Genomic DNA, 18,753 nt, shown 5'->3' with positions numbered 1-18,753 from the left:
CAAAAATGCCGCAGCCCCACAGCGCGCGCGCCAGGCCGACCATCAGCTGCTAGTTGGCACCGGCAGCCCATACATGGCCAGGATCCGAAGACGACAGGAACAGCTAGTCCCAAAACCTCTGCACACATCCATCATGGAAGAGAGGGGAACAGGTGAGCAGGTAAAGTATCAGTCCCTTCCACGAACTGCCCACCAACAGCATGGCAGCCCCGAGCCACTGTGAGCACCAGGCTGACATAGGCTACTTCTGCTGACTGCCAGCTGCCAGCAGTTTGGCAGTTTGAGTCTCACCAGCTCAAGGTTGACTTAGCCTTCCATCCTTCCAAAGTGGGTAAAATGAGGACCCAGATTGTTTGGGGCAATATGCTGTCACTGTAAACCGCTTAGAGAGGGCTGTAGAAGCACTATGAAGTGGTATGTAAGTGCTATTGCTAACTTTATTTTGAGCATTGGAGGTCATGCGTTCTAAATGTATGCAATTCCACCTATCATTTACTTTGAAGAGATTTAATACAATTTAAAATTATTTTTCTGTCTCTAATTGCATAGACTACCAGTTCAATATTTTGGAATGTTCTTTTCAGTGTCATGCAACATGATTGAAAGGTCCATGGTGGAAGCAGCAGTCTTGGAGTGCAGCAGATCAATAGATGAAACAATGTATGTTAGCCTCCTTTATTTTAAAACAAATACCACCAGGAGTTTTTTTGCAGTGATATTGTTAATTGTCCTGTGTCTGTCTTCCCCTATTGATATTTGGATTTAAAACTCATTAACATTCAGATTTTTCCTCTGGTAAATAGATCTCCTAGAGAGTTTTAACTTTAAAATGTTTCTAATATTAATATGCCATGTCTAGAAGCATTATAGCTTAAACCAGGGATTATAGATAATAGCATTTTTAAAGGAAATTGTTTTAGAAGAATCTATAACTTTGTGAATGTAAATGTGCTTTTTTGTACCACAAATGATTTCGTTTGCTTAGGGACTTTACAAGAGGTATGATGCTATGTTACATATTGTAGCATAATATTTTTAAGTTGCTACAAAGAGTCTGAGGTCATTTCTTGAACTGGCAAAAGGACCAAATAAATTATTCATTAATTTACAAGAGAGCTATATAAACACTTTAAAATACTTGAAATAATATCTAGTTAAAACAGAATGCAAAACAATTTATTTATAAATGTAAAAACAGATTATGCTAGGATAGAATTTTTCAAAGGATGCATATTTTTTTTGCAGAGAACATATTTTCAACATTATTGGAGCTTTTGATATTCCACGATATATTTACAATTCTGAACGAAAAAAGTTTCTCCCGTAAGTTTTTATTATATAATTGTTAAACGGTTTAAATTTCAGCTACTTTCAAATTTTAAAGTTATGTAAAATTTATTTCCTATTCCTTTAGAAGAAAGTTTTATTTTAAACAGTCTTTTATTTCCTTTCAAAAATACATTTTTTAACCCAAGTCTAAATTTATTTCAGTCTTTCTATGACCGACCACTCTACACCTAATTTATTTGGCTCTGCCAGGGATAAAGCAGAATTGTTTCGTGAACGTTATATCATTTTGCAACAGGTAGGAAAAATGGAAAGAATTTTTAAGTTCATTTAGTGCTTAATCATAACACAAAAGGTTTATTGAGAAAATATGTATACTACGAAACTGTTTAGTTTGAGAGAACGAGTCACTGAGAATCTACCGTGTTTCCCCGAAAATAAGACAGGGTCTTATTTTCTTTTGACCCACAAAATATGGCTTGGGCCTTATTATCAGGGGAGGGCTTATTGTTTTGGGGTTGCCAGGCGGCTGCTCCCTTGCAACCAGGCTCCCGAAGAGCTGAACACAACCTCTGGTGAAGCAAACATGAGGTGACCACGCTCACGAGCAGCCGCCCGGCAAACCCCCTCTCCAGCCGGGCAGAGCGCCATTCACTGTCCTAGGGGGTATCCCTAAGGTGCCAAGCTACATGGCGCTCTGCCTGCTCCCTAGCTCCCGCAACTTGGCACATTCGGGATACCACCTAGGTCAGTGCATGGAGCTCTGCCTGGCTGGAGAGACTGGTTGCGCGAGCACCTGTTCCACCCCCAGCTTGCATGCTTCCCAGCCTCACCATGCCCTGGCCCAGCTCTCCCTGCTGGGCCAGGGCACTGGCGCCGCTTTTGCCGCTGCCGTGCTTCGAGCATAACTTCTTCTCCGGCTTCCAAACTCCAGAACTCGGCTTCCAATTCTTCCAGCAACGGCTGCTCTAGGAGTACGCTCTATGGTTGTGGGCCTGCTGCCATATGGGTGGGCAGAGCGCCATGTGGCTTGGCGCCTTAGGGATACTCCCTAGGTCAGTGAATGGCGCTCTGCCCGGCTGGAGAGGGGGTTTGCCGGATGGCTGCTTGTGAGCGTGGTCACCTCATGGCTGCTTCACCCCTGGGGCTGTGCCCGGCTCTTTGGGAGCCCGCTCGCAAGGGAACAGCCGCCCGGCAACTCCCCCCTCTGACCAGGCAGAACGCCACTCCCCAACCTAGTGGTATCCCGAAGGCAGCAAGCAATGTGAGCACCATTCTCCCCCCCCCCCCCCCCCGGCTCCTGCGGCTTGGCGCCTTCGTGATACCGCTAGGTCGGTGAGCGGTGCTCTTCCTGGCTGGAGGGGGGGTTGTCCAGGGGCTTATTTTCAGAGGGGGTTATATTTTTGCCCATGCGAAAAATATTGCAAGGCCTTAGTTTTAGGACAGGTTGTATTTTCGGGGAAACACAGTAGCTTACTTCAAGGAAGACTTTTATTCTGGTATTTATAAATTATTATTATGGTTCTAAATACCCTTGCTAGACGCTAAGTCTTAGATGTGGCTTATGAATATAGATCAATTTCTGGGTAGGGTTCATTGGTTAGAAACTGGTTTAGAACCAGTTTAGAAATCAGTTACTGATTTCTAAAGAGTAGCTGTAATATTCCACAATCATTCGGGTTTCTTCTACTGGGATGGGATAGTCACAGTAGGGCTTATTCAACAGTCTTTCTCTGCTGCCCTTTATGTTTGAAGTTTGATGAAGTCTAAAAGCCATGAAATCACTTTTTCTAAATATTATTGTTGAATAAGAATTTGAGAGTAGTCCTGCCTGAAAAAAATTGCTAGAATCATAATTTAATGTTGTTTTTCTTTTAAATTGACTCATATTTATTATTGTGCAGAGAACCCATAGGCATGAATTGTTCACACCATCTATTGGCACACAAACAGATGAAAGCAAAAGTAAATTTCAGGTAAAATCAAAATGCTAATGACACATACAACTAAATTGGCCTCAATCCTTCAAAGTAATCTTCCCTGTAAGATGTCGGACTGTATTTCCCATAAATTTAAGCCAATGTGGAAATAATTGGTGAGTGAATTCAACCCTTTGGGAGGGCATTTGATTGAAGGGTTAGGGTTGGAGAAAGCTGCTTTTGAACTGGGAGATGTTTTGTACCTGCCAAGATCTATTGAAGGCTTTGAAATAGATGGACAATCTTTTGATGCTTGTGGGCCACACATCATTGGGGAGTAGCTGAGGACTGCATAGGAGTTGGGACCACAAGTGGTTGGGGCTATTCTTGGAGTGATCTATTTTAATTGTATCTCACTAAAATGGGAGGTGTTGCTTCCAGTTTTTGGGAATCATGGGGGAGAGGGTTGGTTTCCAAGGGCCACAAAAAGTGTCTTAAAGATCACAAGTGAGCTACCTCTAATGTAGTTCTTACTAATCTGGTGTCTCTTGATCCAGCTCAAAACTGTAGAAACTCTTTTGGGCAGCTCTGCCAAAATGGGAGAAGTGATTGTTCTTGGCATGATCACCCAGCTTAAAGAGGTAAGTTCTATGGTAGCAGTGATCTGCTGTGCTATATTCTGATGGTAACAGAATTTATGTTCAGTTGACTAGGAATGAGAAGAAAATTATTTCTAAATATTAACATTATTTGTTTGTTTTCTTGTTTCCTATCTATGATTTTTACAAATAATTCAAGGCAGCAAACATGTCAGGTCTGGTGCCTTAGCCACTAGACCAAACTGACCAAATTAATTATTGTTAAGTAGATGTTTGGGAAAAGGTAGAAATATGATTTTACCTAGTGAGCAATTACTAAAACAGTTTTAATGGGTTTTTTTTCCAATCCTTTCAAGGGGAAGTTTTTCTTGGAAGATCCTACTGGAGTAGTGCTATTAGACCTTAGCAAAGCAATATCCTTTATCTGTATATACAATATGAACAGGAGCTTTATCTTTTATTTAAATTAAATTAGCATGTTTTGCAATGTGGCAGCTTAAGATTTTCATCTAATTAGATGTCAAATGATAAGTTACGATTCATGGTGATAAGAGTTCTATTTTTAATATTACATTGGGATAAATAGCAACTTATTTTTATGAAATCTTAATTTTTGCCTATCAATTTTGTGCTGTTCCACAATTAATTTATTACAAATGATTGTTTCAAACTTAGTTTATACTCTTGTCTAATAAATATTACCCTTAACTATTAATACCAGTTCCACAGTGGTTTATATACAGAGTCATGTTTTGTTTTAACAGAAGGTAAGAATTCTGTAATGGATTATCTATCTATCTATCTATCATCTATCTTTCTATCTATCATCTATCTATCTATCTATCTATCTATCAATACAATACAATACAATACAATACAATAGCAGAGTTGGTAGGGACCTTGGAGGTCTTCTAGTCCAACCCCCTGCCTAAGCAGGAAACTATACCATTTCAGACAAATGGCTATCCAACATCTTCTTAAAGACTTCCAGTGTTTAAGATCTGTCTGTCTGTCTGTAAACATGTTCTAGTTTAACAATAAAAATGAAATAAAATGACTGTTGGCTTACCTAAACGATCATTCTTTGGGCGCTGCGGGAGAGTCCAAGCATGGGTTAACACAGCCTATCTGCCCTAGGACTGAGTAGATTTTTCTTTGGTCACACCTCCTTTGCCTTCTTGAGGTCAGTTTAAAAACGAAGTCTTGTCCGCTGTAGGACGCCCTTCATGTATCCTAATCGTAATGCCAAACCTTGGACCTTGCAATAAACCCTGGGCGGGTTTGGACTCTCAGGTAAGCTAACGGTCATTCTCCTGTGCGCTGCTTGGAGAATCCAAGCATGGGACACACCTATTTTGTCCCAGGGAGGGCCGAAGTCGTGTCCAGATTGTCCGGAGCCGAGACAACTTGCTGCAAAATACGTCTTCCAAAGGAGGCTTTGGCCGAGGCAAAGGTGTCAATTTTATAATTTCTGATGAAAGCTGTGGGGGATGCCCACGTAGCAGCTCTGCAAATGTCAATGATGGACGCTTGGGTTGCCCAGGCTGCTGTAGTTGTGGCACTCCTTGTGGAGTGTGCCGTCACATGACCTGGCATGATCCTGCCCTGATGTTCATAAACCATTTTGATGCAGGTCTGCTGCCAACGCCCAATGGTTAAGGATGAGACTTTACAACCCAACGACCCAGGTTGAAATGACACAAAGAATGACTCTGAATGTCTGAAGTCCTTAGTCCTTTTCATATATATGTGGATTGCTCGTCGAATATCCAGCTTGTGCTAGGGGCGTTCCTTGGGGTGCTTAGGCCTGGGGCAAAAGTTTGGGAGGATCACATCCTGAGATCTGTGAAAGTGAGAATTCACTTTTGGTATGAAGGAGGGATTGAGAAACAGGATGACCCGATCATATGGACGATACACAGTTCCTCCCTGACAGAGAACGCTGCAATTTCTGACACCCTCCTAGCAGAAGTAATTGCTACTAAGAAGGACGTTTAAGAGTCAAGGGCCAAAGACTGGCAGTTCTCATCGGTTCAAATGGTGCAGTGGTTAGGGCTCACAGAACATACAGTAAGTTCAGGATGGGTAACTGTGTATCGCCTGAGGTCGAATATTGATCGCACCCTTCAAGAAACTTATGACCTGAGGGTGTTGACTCAAGGACTGATGAGTGTCTCTAGCCAGTATAGTTGACAAGGCCGCAACCTGGCGACAGAGGGTGTTGGACGCCAAGTCTTTGTCCAACCCCTCCTGAAGGAAGTCCAGAAGTTGAGGTATGGACCCTGAAACGTCTACAATGTCACGTCACTTACACCAAGTGGAGAACGCGGCCCAGATCGCATCGTAGATGCATGTTGTAGATGGTCTTCTGGACGCTTGAATGGTCTGGATGACCTTGTTGGATAGGTTTTGTTTCCTCAGGAGCTCCGCCTCAAGTGCCATACAGCTAGTTGGAGCCACTGGGGCTCTGGATGACTGATGGCCCCCTGGCTGAGGGAGATCTGCTCCTGAGGAATTCTCCACAGCTTCTCTGTGGACAGATTGACCAGATCCACATACCAGGACTTCCTGGGCCATTGCGGAGCTACCAGTATGAGTTCCGCCTCCGCCAGGAACTTGTTTATTACCTGCGGGATGAGCGGCAGGGGTGGGAGGGCATACAGGAGACCTGGGGGCCACCTGGACCTCAGCGCATCTGTCCCCTCTGCCTGGGGTGAGTGGTAGCGTCAGAAGAATCTCGGGAGCTGCGTGTTGATCGCAGTGGCGAACAGATTGACTTGTGGCTGCCCGAACCGCCGCACTATCTGCCAGAACAGAGTTGGATGTAGACGCCACTTGGAGTTGTCGATCGTCTGTCAGTTCAGCCAGTCTGTCCCCACATTGCTGGTGCCGGATATGTGATCCGCTCTTATTGATGCTAGGTGTTGTTCCGCCCAGGGCCTCTGCCATGAGTCTCCTGGAATGAGTGCCGCCCTGCCGATTTATATGGGCCTTTGTTGCAATGTTGTCTGTGAGTAACAGAACATGGCGACCCACCAGTTGGGCTGAGAACTGTCTTAGGACAAGTCTGGCTGCTCTCAGCTCCAGCCAATTGATGCTTCGAGCTGCCTCTGCCCGCAACCATCTGTCTTGTGCCAGTTGACCTTGGCAATGTGCCCCCCAGCCGTAGAGACTGGCATCCAAGGTGACCACGACCCTGCTGGGTTCCTTGAATAGACAACCCTTCTCTACTGCTGTCGACTGCCACTACCTCAGGGAGCGAATCACCTTCAACGGGAGCCAAACCTTTCTGGGCGGGTTGCTGCCTTTGATCTCTGCATCGGCAGTAAGAACCACTGTAATTCCCTGGCATGCAGCCTAGCCCAGGGAACTACGTTTAGACAAGATATCATGATGCCAAGAAGCTGCGAGAGTTGAACAATCGGCAAGAATCTGACCCAGCAGCACTGACGGATTCTGTTCCTGAGATTGCGTAGCCGGTCTGATGACAGAAATACCTGGCATGAGTCTATTATGGTGCCAAGGTGCTGAATGTGAGTCACCGGGTCAAGGTGGTTTTTCTTCCGATTCACTAAAAACCCGTGGTTCTCTAGGGTGCGTATGGTGATTTGTACGTGTCTTAGAGCCTGGCGGCAAGTCGTTGAATGAATGATGATGTCGTCTAGGTAACATTCCAGGTGTATGGGACGGGCGTGAAGGTGAGCCGCCACCGCTGCAAGAAGCTTGGTAAAAGTCCTGGGGCGGAGGAGAGGCTGAAGGGCAGAGCACTGTACTGATAGTGCCTCCCATTGTAGTGAAACCGGAGGAACTTTCTATGCGATGCGTGGATGGGCACATGCAGATAAGCTTCTTTTAGATCAATGGACGTGAGCAGGTCCCCTTGCCTTATGCAGTCCAGGATGGATTGGAGGGACTGCATCTTGAAGCGTTTGTAGGCCATATGCTGGTTCAGGCACTTCAAGTCTAAGATGGCCCTCCACCCCCCTGAGCTCTTGGGGACCAGGAAGAGAATGGAATAAAATCCCTTCCCCTCCTGGTCCGGAGGAACTGGCTCTATGGCATTTATTTGCAGAAGATGGTCGATTTCTGCTTGCATGAGGGATCTTTTGAGGGGGGGTTTGGACAGGGGCAACGAACGAACGTTTGTGGAGGGAACATTAGAAACTCCAGCGTCAGCCCCCTCCTGATGGTTTTCAGGATCCACGTGTCCATGGTAATCTCCTCCTATCGGTCTGTATAAAGTTGCAGGCGGCCCCTGATGGGAGGGTCGCTCTGGTGGTCACTTGCCACGCCTGAACTGACGGTTGTTGGAGCCACTACGAAATGGCTTCCGAAAGGATCCCTGGTTCTGTTGCCTGCCCCGGGACCCAAAGTTGTTCCTGTCCTGGCCTCTATCACTACGTTGATTGTATGACCTCTGATAAGAAAAGGAGGTAGACGCCTGGGCGTTATCCTGGCCCCGAAAGGTCTGCTTCCTGAAGGAACCAGAGCCCTTCTCACTCTTTTTAAAAGTAGAGGGGAGGATTTTTCGTTTATCCTTCGTCTCTATCAAAAACTTCTCTAAGGGATTCCCGAAAAGGTGCCCCCTTTTGAATGGGGCTGAGGCCAGCTTCCACTTGGCCTTCATGTCCGCCTGCCAGTGTTGGAACCATAGCAGGCGGCGTGAGGTCACATTGGAAGCCAACGCTCTAGAGGCGAATTTCGCCGCTTTCAAGGAAGCATCCGCGGAATGTTCCACAGCTGTCATGATCTTATTGAGATCATGATGCCAGCGAGATGCCTTCGAGGTTTTTTTTGATCTCAACTGTCACAACCAGAGTAAGGACGCCCTTATGAAGAAAGAGGCAGATGTAGATGCCTTAATGGCCCTGGTGGTCGCCTGATGTGTCTTATGACAGGCCTTTTCAGACCTTTCGTCCTTTTGACCCTCTGAAAGGTCTGCTAGAAGAGCCGAGTTGGAGGTCAAGGAGACCACCGGGGCATCCACCTCTGGCAATTTCAATATATCCTCCATGTTAGACTAAGGAATACAAGGTCTTGTCTCCCCCACTGGGATCGGCCAACGTCCCCGGCTGCGCCCACTGGCGCTGCACGACATCCATGAACAGATCAGGGACCGGAATGAGCTCCGGGTCTGGAGCATTCTCCTTAAATAGTCCTTCCTTAGAGAGTTTATGTAACTACCCTAGTTCAAGAACACACGTTCTGTACTATATTACATTTCCTTTGTGAGGAAAATGGCAAATCCAATATGATAGTAACATTAAAACGTTATAAGAATATAAAAGTTTTGTGAGCCATTTTTTAAATTTCTCTTCCTTTTCCCCCCCTTTTACACCCCTGTAGTCCTTTAATTGAGGATAGAGTTGGAGCGACTGAATTGCTCAACCTTCTGAATGGAAGGCGAGCGTCTTCACCACTAAGCCACCATGCTGCACTTTCATTTTTAATAATTACATATTCCGGCTATATAATTTTTGGGGAAAAAATGTCCTGATATTTAATGCTAAGGTTAATTTTGTTTTTTTAAAAAAATCCTGTGACAGATGCCTCACTGAAATCAGACTGCTTATAGTGGTTTTACTTTGTTTTTTGATATTGGTCCTTTTCACCACTGACCAGTTCACTCATGCTTAGTAATGCTTAGGATACTGTTCACAAACTGTTTTCTGTGGTTTGCAAAATTAGGGTCCCTGAAACCTTTTTCTAGGTTATGCAAATTGAAATGAGCAAGTATTTTAAAATGTATCCATTTTAATTTTTAATACAGATACAGCCCACCTAAACCAATGCTCTGGGGTCCTCAAATTGTTTCTAAGAATGTAAAGGGGTTCTGAGATCAAAATGTTTGAGAACCACTGCTTGAGACTGAGTTACTGCCAGTCATGACTGTACACTGGATTCTAGTAAGCTGGAAACAATATCGTGCATTTGGTTATGAAAATCATTTTGCAAATTACAGGGAACCGTTTATAGGTAATATTGCTTTGTCAGTTCACAAGGCTTTAGAAGAATATTCACTACTTAATCATTTAATGGATAAGTATGGTATGTGAATGTTCCTATTAATTACTATATTTCTACCATGAAATCTTAGAAGCAAAAACAGTGTATTTTTGATGAGTTTTCAACTGAAGGAACACTTGACTAACTGGTTTTGAGCAACTGCTTTCAAAATATTCTGATTTCATTTGAGTTTCAAAAAAAGTGTGATATTTAGATTGACACTGTGGTTATAGGTATCATTTCTCCTTTTGAAATGATGACAAACATACCAGGAATTTTGCTTACTTTATTCCACAGGTTGGTACGAAGATGAAGTATTTCATGTCACTGCTTTTGGATTTCCACCTACAGAACCTTCTGCTACTACTAGGTATTTTTCATATTTCCAATAACCTCAGGATGATCTGTGCTTATGGAAGAAAAAAGTCAGCAGCTATGGACATGAAAATGGAATGATTGTGGGGTAAAAAAATCCCAAGGTTTACAAAAATATTTACAAAAGAAACTTTAAGGAGGAAGTGATCTTAAAAAAAAGAAAGTCCCATAATTATTCAGGAGGACAGAATACTGATTGAGAATTTTTTTAAAAACCATATGAGTTAAAGGGGGAATGGATTACAATATGCTATATAAAAAAAGAGAGAAATAGAAACAGATAAGTTATACAGTAGAAAGAAGTTTATTGGATTGGCATGCTGTGTTTATATTGAGTAGAAATTTCTTGGTCAGAACTGAAGAAACTCCCTGGATGAGAAGTGAAATGTCTTCAAGGAAAAACAAAAGTCCATTTGCTTTTTCAAAAAAGCACCCTTGGGATAATTTTTTAAAATTTCCAGATTCAAAACTGAGAGTTGCCCATTTGGGAAATTTGAGATTGTAGTATCATTAAAATTGGATATGAATAACTGTACCCTATTATTCCCCTAAAAATAAGTTTGATGCAAAAAGTTCCTGCTTTTTAATTTTGGAGTTAAAACATTTTAAAATAACTATTAGAGCAGTTATAATGCAAATAGTATATATTGCCCTTTTTTAATCTGGAAATTTTATTTTATTTTATTTGTTAAATTTATTTGCTGTTCATCTCCACACAAGGTGTCTCTTGTGGCAGCAGTTGGTTTATGACAGATTGTAATGTGGTTCATATTGAATGCCACAAGTTTGAAATGGATTGAAAGAGCCTGGCAACTTTATTACTTCAGATTTGACAAAGTTTAAAACAATTGTTAAGCAGTAGGATAACCTCTTATGACTTGACATGAAATGTCAATGGGGAAGCCAGATTCACTTAACCACCATGTTACTAACTTAACAACTATGGTGATTCACTTAATAATTGTGGCAAGAAAGGTTATAAAATGGGGCAGAACTCTTGCTTAGCAAAAGGAATGTTGGGCTCAATTGTGACCATAATTTGATTATTACCTCTACATGCTTCATGATTTTAGAGACGTATGAGCTTCTGTGCAGCCTGTAAATGTTTGTTTATGTTGCAGGGCATATTATGGCATCATTAACTTTTTTGGAGGACCTTCTTCAACCTCTGTAAAATCTTCTGCAAAACTGAAACAAATGGAGGAAGAAAATGAGGATGCCATGTTCGTGTTCCTTTCAGATGTTTGGCTGGACCAAGCAGAAGTTTTAGAAAATCTCCGCATTATGTTTTCAGGTAATCCTGTTGCTCCACATATATGTACTGGATTTCTGCAAGGAAAGGCCAAAGTATTCTAAGCTGTTCAGTTATGCAATGAAGCAATTTAAGAAAAAATGTTACTCAAGTTTATAACATAGAACCGTGATGGCGAATCTATGACACACGTGTCACAGGTGGCACGTAGACCCCTCTCTATGGGCACACCAGCCGTTGCCCCAGCCATCTACACCGTGCATGTGTGTGGGCCTCCCGCCGGCCAGCTAGTCTTCAGGTCTTTGCCTGGCATGCGTGGGGGGCAGGGCACATGCACGGGAGAAGCGCTCACATTGCATGTTGAGGTTTCACACACACTCACGCTTTGGGCACTCAGCACCAAAAAGGTTAACTACGGATATAGAATTTAATCTTTCACTGATATCTGTTGGTTAGTAGAATCGGGCAAGGATTTTTATCTTGTAGAGCAGATCATCACATAATACATTTATAGAACTTGCTCCATGATATGATTAGCATGCCACACGTTTTGATTCTTTCTGATAATTATCTCAGAATATTTAATTACCATGACTGCCTAGTTTTGTTTTGTTTTTATAAAGTTGTGCTGCAACTCTAAAGCTGTGGAAAATGCTTTGCTCTTATCTCTAGCTTCAGGTTTGGAAGTGGGTGAGGATGGCTGCCTTTTTGACATTTGAGGTTTCCAAGAAAGGAGACATTCGTTCCGTAATTGGGCAACACTTAGGAATGCACACAAATTATGGGTTTACCCTCAGCTCCACAATTAAAAGAATACCTGTGAATCACTGTTCATTTTCCATTTGTGAACTGACAGCCTCTTTTACATAGTTCTCAAGAAAAATTAGTTCACAAAGCAAAGAGCCACATTAACAACCATTAAATATGATGGTCACGTAGAACCTTAATGTACAGAGGTAGTAAATTATTAAAAAACAATTGCCTGGAGGCAAAAGCAATAAAGAATTATTGTCAATATGTTTTAATATTTTCTAAAAATGGTGGTTAAGGTTAGGGGCTTGTGATTCAGCAGAACTCTTACCATGATTCCCCGAAAATAAGACAGGGTCTTATTTTCTTTTGACCCCCGAAATAAGCACTTGACCTTATTTTCGGGGAGGTCTTATTATTTTTGAGGTGCAGGGGGTGGCGAGCGTGGTCATCTCATGGCTGCTCCTGTGTTGCAATATTTTCCAGTAGGGCTTATTTTCGGGGTAGGGCTTATTAGTGCATGTGCTCAAAAGTTCGATTGTGCTTTTTATCTGGGGAGGTCTTATTTTTTAGGGAAACAGGGTAATAGCTAAGCTGTCAGCCTAAAACTTTTAATAAATGTTTTGCACAAGTAAAGAAAAACATATTTCAGTCTCAAGAATTATGTATTTTGTTGCCCTTCCTTAGGAAGTATTAATTTGTCCAGGTTAATATAAGTTTCCTGGTTTTCTCAGTTCAAGGCTGAATAGAACAAACTGATCTCAGATGCAAGGGTGAATGAGATGAAATGACAGGCATAAATATATTTACCATCAGAATAATGGTAAATATTGTTTCGATATGTGAGATTGATACAAGTTTTGATTTGTCTTTAGTGATGCATTATATTTTCAATGGAGAAGAGCTTTCCTACAAACCAAATAGATATAATAGTCCTCGTTTCTCCATCTAGGTTATTCGGCAATGCCTCCAACTTGTTTTTTTTTCTGTGGGAATTTTTCTTCTACTCCATATGGAAAAAATCAAATTCAGTCACTAAAAGGTACTTGGAATCCATCACCTTCCTGTTTTTTTTAAATAAATAAAATATATTATATTTTATATAAATAAAATGTATATATTTCAAGACAATAATGTATATTCTCTATAAAAATATTGTTTGTATTTGCGTTAACCCCATCGGGCTTTTTACTTTTCTGGTCTTGTTTTCTAATTATGAAATGAAGACTGACAAGAGGGAGAGAAAATAACTACAGTACTTTTTTATGTCTTTAGATTCTTTGAAAGCCCTAGCAGATATAATATGTGAATACCCCAGTATCCATGAAAGGTATGTTCCATATTATTTGCTTGGTGAAATATCTTTATAGAACACCTGTTTCCCACATTAATCACATAGAAATCATCCCCATGTCGAAATTTATTTCAGCTGTAAAAAAAGACACTTAAATTGAGCTTAATATATTTGTAAATTAGCTAAAAATTCTACTCAAGTCTAATGAATATTGTGTTAGCTGGGAACTGAAGCTACAAAATCCAGAGGTATTGTGTCTTTTTATGTGTCAGACTTAGAGGCCACAAGTGCACATCGTGGGTAACAAATGATAAAAATATGTGTGACATCATACAAGAGTCCTAAGCTACATACTTGGAATGGATTTGTGACATCTAGATGCATGTCAACATTTTAGTGTCATGATTTATTGTAAATGCTGCTACTGGAAGTGGCATTCAGTTTAAGTCCTTACTTTATTTTGGAAGGGCTGGTTCTACAGATGAAAACTCCCGAGAAATTGCCTAGTTCAAACCATATATTACTTGCCTCAGCTTCTTAAACCCTAATTATCTTTAATAACATTACACTAAATTTTAATGAACATTTCATTTTATATCCACCAGTAATACTAAATCGAATGTATTCATTATTTGTAGAAGTCGATTTGTATTTGTTCCTGGTTCTGAAGACCCTGGTCCTGGCTCCATTTTACCAAGGTATATTTTAACCTAATATATGTAATAAGATTATGTCATTGAGAATCTGTAGTGTTTTTCATTTGTATGTATGTATGTATGCATGTATACACATACACGTATACTTTTTTTAGGCCACCACTTACTGAAAACATTACTGAAGAATTCAGACAACAGGTGCCATTTTCAGTTTTCACAACAAATCCTTGCAGGTATGTGTTCCTCATATGACCATTTAATAATAGTGGATTTCTGCACCAGGCACAGGATTAGAATAATGGTCATCAATGTGTTCCTATTTTATTTATTTATTTTGGTGATGTTATAAAAACATTGGCATTCCATGATAGCTGAAATTGTATAGCAAACTTTGCTATGGAATAAAATTACGTTCTGACCCTTCAGAGGACCACTGGAAGCAATCTGGTGAGCCATCACCAGAAAGGCCAGGTTACAATTATTTTATCCCATTTAGAGGGTAAGAGGCCTTTGAAAGCCAAATGTTTTTGATCCTCAGCCTTATGCTATCCCTAACCTATTAAGAGCCCCAAACACCTCTTAGTGGAAATTTGTGCTATGTTTGTTGCCAGAAATGGATTTACAGAAATCCCCCTTCCACTTTCATATCCTCCCTCCAAAACCACAAAAAATGAGCTGAAACTGCTATTTGAGAGTGCATTAGGTAATTTAGGAGTTCAACAATGTTGAAGTATTTGTCAGGTTGCAGGTACATAGAGATCACTTATCTCTATTACTTAGCAACAAATCTATACAAAAATTTGGGACAGAGCTGCTGGCATATTTGTCTTAATGGTAAATTCTCTTTGGTTTTTGGTGAATCCTCAGAAGAGATAAATGTTGCATTTGTTACTTTCAGAGTCCAGTACTGTACACAGGAAATAATAATCTTTCGGGAAGACTTGGTAAACAAGATGTGCCGTAACTGTGTCCGTTTCCCTAACAGTAGTTTAGATATTCCTAATCATGTAAGTTCAAAAAAGCATTCACTATTTTGAATTAAAGTTTGGGTTGAGGGATTTTAATTGGCTAAGAAATTGAAGAGAGTATAGGAATAAGGTATTTCCCTTGCTTGAAGTTCTTACTGATTTGGTTACGGTTTAGGCCGATAACATCAAACAATTTACAAAGATTTTGTGCAGGAAACAATGCAGAGACAATGAGAGACAGAATGAAACATGTAATTTAGTGGAATAACTATATTAAAAGATAATATGGATTAAGTAACTACAATGGAGATTAATTTTCCTAGCAAAGAATGGTTCATTGAAATCTTCTGCAGCTATTCACCAGCTCTGCATGATGATCACTCTACTTTAGATGGTGTAATTTTAAGGGAATTTCACAGTATTGCTCAGAATAGTGTTCTCAAGTTCCTTCAAAACTGAGGGAATTAAAACATCCTAGATCTGGTTCCACAATCTGGTAAACCAATCAGGTCTGTTAACAAACATATTTTACTGACCAACAAACAGGGCAAAATCAATTTTGAAATCTCTAGTTATTTATTTGCAATAATTCATGCTGAACTAAGGGGTTCTATGTTTGGAAAGAATTGCAACATCAGTTTACCTTCATGTGTAATTTAATAGCACTGTTTTTCATCTTTCAGTTTGTAAAAACTATTTTATCACAAGGACATCTGACTCCATTGCCTCTTAATGTCAGTCCTGTCTATTGGGCATATGACTACACCTTGAGAACCTATCCTTTGCCAGATCTAATTGTTTTTGCTGACAAATATGACCCATTCACTGTAACCAACACCGATTGCCTTTGTATAAATCCGGTAAGATCTTGCTTATATTTTTCCATTCTCAAATAATGATGAAAACATGTTTCTAACAAGCAAAATATATTAGAAATAACAAAGCTGCTCATATCCCAGACTAACAAATTCTCCACATATTTGTTGTGGACTATTTTTGTTGTTGTTGTTCATATTAGATATTATCTTCAGCATTAAGAAGCATAGTAGCATCTTCTGTTATTAAAAATAATCTTTCTGAGCATCCATTTTACTTTCAAATGTTTTAAGATAGGCTAAAAATATTTCTTGAAGACAAAATAAAAGAAAAAAATTATATTTGAAATGACTACTTCTGCCATATTTTCACTAATAAAGACTTAGGGCATGGTGTATTTGAAATTATATTTAGAGATGTTAAGTATGTATTTTAAAATTATGCCTAAAGAAGAGACGTATATTGAAGAAGATGACATGGATGATTTTTTTTAATGCTGTTTTTCTTAAATACCAGGGATCTTTTCCAAGAAGTGGCTTTTCATTCAAAGTATTCTACCCCTCTAGCAAAACTGTTGAAGACAGGTAAGGTCACTTATTAAAGAAAAATTACTGAGTATATAAGAACATCTAATATACTGTTCTTCATGCTGTCTGATAAAAACAGATATAACTTGATAGTTGTAGAGTTATTGAATAAATATAGCTTGACAAAATAAATTATCACTATTTTTATTTTGTATCTCCAGCTATATCACTATTAATTATATAAAATAAATATGTGCTTTTTATAGAGATATAATATGGAATTAATAAGACCGTAGAAGTAATAAATAATTAGAACAGTAACATGAAGGAGTTGTTATTGTGCTGAAGGGCACAGCTCTGACAAGGGTAAGGTAATGAGAAATCTTTTGCTGGCTCTCCTTTCAAACTGCATGGTGTCTGTGCTCAGTAGTAAAGGTAGCCCGTCTTCAGTTTATATTTGAAAATGCTATAAATAAATGCAGATTTGATAATATGGAAGCAGTTGTTACATCCACAGAATGTCAGCTGATAAACAAGATTAATAGTGTCCTTTTGCGAGATACCTGAGAGAAAGTTTATTTTGGCATGATTAATGATTTCTAACTATACCCAGATTAGGCATACTATGTGACTGCTTTAGAAAGATACAGAATTTTCTTGACAAATTGGTTGAAAGCAACCAATCAGAAGGATCTTGACAAACTTGAACATTGGGCACTATCTAATAAAATGAAATTCAATGGTGAAAAGAGTAAGGTTCTACATTTAGGCAACAAAAACGGAGTGCACAGGTACAGTATAGGTGATACCTTACTCAGTAGTAGTAACTGTGAAAGGGATCTTGGAGTCCTAGTGGACAACCATTTAAATATGAGCCAGCAGTGTGCAGCAGCTGCCAAAAAAGCCAACACAGTTCTAGGCTGCATCAACAGAGGGATAGAATCAAGATCACGTGAAGTGTTAATACCACTTTATAATGCCTTGGTAAGGCCACACTTGGAATACTGCATTCAGTTCTGGTCGCCACGATGTAAAAAAGATGTGGAGACTCTAGAAAGAGTGCAGAGAAGAGCAACAAAGATGATTAGGGGACTGGAGACTAAAACATATGAAGAACGGTTGCAGGAACTGGGTATGTTTAGCTTAAGAGAAAGAAGGACTAGGGGAGACATGATAGCATTATTCCAATATCTCAGAGGTTGCCACAAAGAAGAGGGAGTCAAACTATTCTCCAAAGCACCTGAGGGTAGAACAAGAAGCAATGGGTGGAAACTAATCAAGGAGAGAAGCAACTTAGAACTGAGGAGAAATTTCCTGACAGTGAGAACAATTAATCAGTGGAACAGCTTGCCTCCAGAAGTTGTGAATGCCCCAACACTGGAAGTCTTTAAGAAGATGTTGGATAGCTATTTGTCTGAAACGGTATAGGGTTTCCTGCCTAGGCAGGGGGTTGGACTAGAAGACCTCCAAGGTCCCTTCCAACTCTACTATTGTATTGTATTATTGTAAAACACGGAACACTAATTCTGTAGCAGTTATGAAATGCTGGGCTTGAGTTTTACAATCTTAATAGTTTGGAGCCATTTTAGAGTATTATTACACAGACCCAATTGGATATTATGATTTTCCCCACAGGTTTCTTATGTAGTGAACCTCGTACCTTAAAAAAAGAAGTGGCCTTAGTGTATAAATGTTGAAGGTTTTTTTTTGAAAATGTCCAGATTGCCTTTCCTTCTATTGGACTTGAGCAATTGAATTTAATATTGTAGATTTGTTTCTGTAGAGATTTTTAAATATTGTTATCTGAGTTGTGAAAGTTACGTTCCAAGACAGAGTATATATATGAATAATTCAGTCAGGTATATAAATTAATAACATTAATGATATCAAGTCTTAATCTTTGATGTAGTAGTGCAGAGGATAAAGAAGTAAACGCACTCTAAATACCGGTACTTCAAGAAAAGAAGTACTATGTTGGTTTGAAGACTGCCAATGTAGATACAAGTAATGTTAACATTGTTTTTTTGTTTTAAATTTTCAGCAAACTCCATGGTCTCTAAATCTCAATCAGAAGAATAAGCCAAAGTTTCTGGCCTTAAAATGACTGAAGAACTACAACTGTTTCTTAAAATTTAGGATCATGATTGTAACCTCATGTTAATAGCTAATATATCATATGTATTATATATCTTGTAAATACATTTTATATAAGGATATCCACGTGTCATATTTTATATTTCAAATACTTTTTTACTCTTACAAAAAGAAATCTTTTCTATTGCTCACTTCCACAATATTCAAAGC

The 18,753-nt window shown here is 39.8% G+C and overlaps 1 protein-coding gene across 1 annotated transcript in view; it reads left to right on the top strand.

The window, feature by feature from the left end:
* Positions 1–18,663, top strand: part of POLE2 (DNA polymerase epsilon 2, accessory subunit) — a 23,157-nt gene extending 4,494 nt beyond the window's left edge. The window contains exons 3-19 of the mRNA XM_081937866.1: positions 585–660; positions 1,246–1,323; positions 1,492–1,585; positions 3,192–3,263; positions 3,764–3,847; positions 4,162–4,218; positions 4,524–4,572; positions 10,109–10,181; positions 11,308–11,480; positions 13,141–13,230; positions 13,464–13,518; positions 14,121–14,180; positions 14,294–14,371; positions 15,037–15,145; positions 15,790–15,966; positions 16,439–16,506; positions 18,491–18,663. Coding sequence (XP_081793992.1) covers positions 585–660; positions 1,246–1,323; positions 1,492–1,585; positions 3,192–3,263; positions 3,764–3,847; positions 4,162–4,218; positions 4,524–4,572; positions 10,109–10,181; positions 11,308–11,480; positions 13,141–13,230; positions 13,464–13,518; positions 14,121–14,180; positions 14,294–14,371; positions 15,037–15,145; positions 15,790–15,966; positions 16,439–16,506; positions 18,491–18,509 — 1,412 coding nt within the window. The 3' untranslated portion in view covers positions 18,510–18,663. The remainder of the gene's footprint in view (positions 1–584; positions 661–1,245; positions 1,324–1,491; positions 1,586–3,191; positions 3,264–3,763; positions 3,848–4,161; positions 4,219–4,523; positions 4,573–10,108; positions 10,182–11,307; positions 11,481–13,140; positions 13,231–13,463; positions 13,519–14,120; positions 14,181–14,293; positions 14,372–15,036; positions 15,146–15,789; positions 15,967–16,438; positions 16,507–18,490) is intronic.
* The last annotated feature ends 90 nt before the right edge of the window (positions 18,664–18,753 follow it).

The sequence above is a fragment of the Natrix helvetica genome, assembly GCF_964273705.1.
Source record: "Natrix helvetica genome assembly, chromosome: 1".
In the NCBI taxonomy this organism is placed as follows: Eukaryota; Metazoa; Chordata; class Lepidosauria; order Squamata; family Natricidae; genus Natrix; species Natrix helvetica.
This window is presented reverse-complemented; position numbering and strand designations above follow the sequence as displayed.